This window comes from Lactuca virosa, chromosome 4 (genome assembly GCF_052849685.1).
Source record: "Lactuca virosa cultivar CGN04683 chromosome 4, Lactuca_virosa_CGN04683_v6, whole genome shotgun sequence".
Taxonomy (NCBI): Eukaryota; Viridiplantae; Streptophyta; class Magnoliopsida; order Asterales; family Asteraceae; genus Lactuca; species Lactuca virosa.
The window spans coordinates 85,306,202-85,309,991 of NC_136429.1; the positions used below are offsets into that span (position 1 = coordinate 85,306,202).

Genomic DNA, 3,790 nt, shown 5'->3' on the forward strand with positions numbered 1-3,790 from the left:
AAGACCCAATACAATGAGACATTTGTTTGTTTGTCAGTATTACTCCTAGCCGTGCAAGAGTCAGAAGTATAAATTCGGCGAGGGAACTTCCTTCTGTTAGTTAGCTCTTACATCATCTACGTATCTTTGATAATTGGTATGAAGTTTACTCTTACATAGTCCGGATCACCTAGGCGAGGATGGAAGATCCAAACACTTAACCTCCATATAACTTTTGGTAATGGTGTTAGATTCGATCTCAATAGCCCAATTATATGTGACATTGCATCTAAACATTGTTTAGAGGGCCTCGAGTCATCTTCCTTATTTTCCACCACAGGGTTTGAGAGATCATCTCAAATTAGATTTCAACACTCAAAACCAACATATCACAATATCCTAAAGATATTACTACATACACATAGATGAAAACAATGAGAAGAGTGCTAACATACCTATCACACATCTAAGAGATTAGAATTCATACAATCAAGGGGAAAGTACCAAATATTTGCAGCAAAGAACTTACCTGCATAGGGAAAAGTAAAATATGTTTGTAGTTGAGAGAGCATGTCTTTTTCATTTTTATCAACATATGTCCTTTTATATGATCAATCATCCCATGGCTCTGGTTTATACACAAAAACATGTATATAGTGACCAATAAAGAATATATATTCTTCACATGTCTTTTCACATTGCACCCACTTGATTTCTCCAAAATCAAATCCATAAAGCTTTTCGCGAGCATGGATGCGGAAGATTCTTGATTTAAAGTAACATCAATTTAAAATTGACTCCGCACTGAATGTCAATTCACATAAATCATAAATCTCGCATGTCACTTAAAATAACAACAGGTGTTGAAGCCTGAATGTGGGTTTCCCTTTAAAGCATGTAAATCAAGATTAAAATGTTGCCATAATTTGTGAATGTAAAATGATTTATGCTTGTAGATGCCAAATACACAAAGACCACTTAATGTAATTTTAAACTTTGAGATTGTCAAAAAGAGTATGGTATTAATTAGATCCGGGTAACCACACAAATCAACATAATATCAAGAAAGTGATAGAAGCAAAGTTGTCTATCAATGTAGAAGAAAGTAAATTACATTAGACCTACGGCTAGCCATTTCACGTCATACCAAAAGAGACCATCAAATGGTCCTTCATAACTTCATCTGCCAAGGTGCTACTTATAATGGAGTAGTCACATATTTGAAAGCAAAGGACACAAAATCGTATAAAAGGGAAATTTAATTAGTAATTGTATTATTAAAAGCAAAGGTTGAGTGACAACCAAACTCTCTGAACAATAAACTGAAAATCCAAATCCATTTAATGGTGCTTCTCAACACCTTGATAATGCTAAAACATATGCAAATATAAAAACCAAGACGAGAGTGCATCAAATTCATCGTTAATCTTAGAGATTAACATTCATGCAATCACAGGGGAAGTACCACAGCTGACACCCACCTTTTCGACTTTTATCAATGGTGTCATGGAAGTAAGCATATCTCATGTATTGTGACTCATGATCAACCCACAACTCTGGTTTAATAACAGCAGAATACTTCAAGTCGTTAATAAAGAACGCACATTCTCCTAATGTGTTTTCTGATGACATCCACTTCATTTCCTCAAAATCTAGTTTGTAAACCTTGTATGAACCTCCTAACCCGCGATACATCACACAAAGGTTTTCATCCAAACTTACAAACTCCGGACATAACATGACTACCTTTGGAAAATCTTTGGTTTGGAGTAACGTCAATTTGGGCTCTGGATTGAGTCTCATTTCACATAAACGACAACCCACGTTTAAGGTATATATCTTCCCCTTGAAAGCAACTAAATCAAAGAAAGGAAAAGTGGATGAGACATGATTCCATGCTCCAGTACCCGCTATAGAAAACCAAACTTGATAGGTGAATCTATGTAACATCACAAAGGCCCACCCAGATACTAAAGGTGAAAAGACAAGGATACCTCTAACTTCCTTTAGATTAGTCCTTGCATTATAGGGGAAACAAGGGAAATGAAGTTCGTGCCTTGTGATAGGATTCACAAGCCTGAAGTCTTTGGTTTTCCACCCGAACAAGATCAGGTAACCACAAGTTATTCCAACACAGATCCTGCCAGCAGAACGGGGAAGGATGGTTTTGAATTTTCTTCCTTCAAAGTCCTCTAGGTAACACTCTTTCTTATAAGAACGATCAGAGATCCACAATAACATAGGTGGTCTGGATGCCATAAAAATCTTCCAGTTATCAAGCGCAAGTGACCTCCATGATTTGCATACCCCACTAAATGCAACAAAATCAATGACACCCAATTGCATCATAACTAAAAAAAGCAAATGATGGTCAAGATCTGACCAAGGTGCCCCATCACTCTTGTCACAACTCGCGATCCTCTTCCTGGTAGATGATGATGCAACATGATCATGATTCTGGTTTTTGGTCATACTACGTGTCTTAGCCATTCCTACACCGCAAAAGAAAAATAAATATCCGAGCGCTTGGTAAATGCAAATTCCACATAAGATACAAGAGTTGTAAGCATACACGTATATATACAGACAGACGCTACCTGTCCTGAATAAATGAATATTCACAAAATGTTGCAAGAAAAAGAGAAAAATGACGCTACTGAATATTACAGTCATAGATACATTTAGATTTCAGAAGCCCAATAAGTGGACTAGTATAACTAACCGAGATCCCAATGAAAAGAAAACATATGCAAACTAGTTGAAGTTGTTTTGCAGTACCATAACAAATGCATGATACACTAAAAAAGGATAAGAACATGTACTCATCATCTCATTGCCAGATAGGTATCTCATCAACTTCTTTCCCCAAATCATAAAGCTTTTGTCTACGAAATATACATCTGGTTGATGCCATCGATGAGTATATTGTTGGGCGGTTGAAGGAATGTGAAGGAAAGAAACTTGTTTCGGCCGCCAAAGAAGGGTTAAAGCTTGAAGTGACAAAAAAGAACGTCAGAAACAGGAGTCTTTTAAGAGGAAGTTTGAGGGATTTTTTGTATCTATTCTCAGGCCACTAATGTTACACTTGCATTGTTTACCTTTCATTTTTGCCACTACATTTGAACAGGAATACAAGAGTGACATTTTTTTCTTCACCTTAAGGACAAGGTGAAAGTTTGGGCCGGGGGGATTGATAAGCCCCAAACCTATTTGGTCTATATCCAGCAAGCAAGGAAGTCCAAGACTTGATTATTTATGGGTTCTGCAGGCCCCATTCTTGGTGGGCTATTTTGGAACCGAAGAAAGTATATTTATGTTTATTAGTACTTAGAGGATATTTCTTTTTCTTATTTTGTAGTGGTCATAGCACTAACTTAATCATGGGGACAGTACCTTCCTTGGTCAGGTGAGCTGGCAGTTTTGGTTTCAGGTAGGGGGTATATTAGTCTAGCCATGAGTACTAAAGATGAGATGGGAATTGAGGGCTAACATTAGGGTCCGATTTCGAGGAGAAATTACAATCATACCCCTTAACAAGGTGTGGTGAATGCACGTGACTTCACATGTGATCATCGTGCTTCCACCGCCGAATCAAAGCTGTATCCGAGCATATAATTCCTGGTATGCATTTGTATAATCAGAAACTTCATATATAGTATAGATGACTTACTCTATATGTCTAGATTAACCATATATTCAACTCACGAGAATAATGGCAAAATGATTATGGAACTCAAGTATATGATTTGCAAGAAATTTTAAGACCTCCATATGAAATATATCCATGCCATGATTGCAACTGGAAAATCAG

General features: G+C 36.9%; 1 protein-coding gene across 1 annotated transcript; it reads right to left on the minus strand.

Annotated features, from left to right (window-relative positions):
• Window positions 1-1,407: 1,407 nt before the first annotated feature.
• On the minus strand, window positions 1,408-2,469 carry LOC145104729 (uncharacterized). Its single transcript, XM_079041923.1, has one exon. The coding sequence runs from the start codon at window positions 2,467-2,469 to the stop codon at window positions 1,408-1,410; it is 1,062 nt and encodes a 353-aa protein (XP_078898049.1).
• Between the last annotated feature and the right edge of the window lie 1,321 nt (window positions 2,470-3,790).

Bases quoted from the DNA above. Each gene is read 5' to 3' on its own strand.
- LOC145104729 (XM_079041923.1), bottom strand. From the start codon at position 2,469: ATGGCTAAGACACGTAGTATGACCAAAAACCAGAATCATGATCATGTT.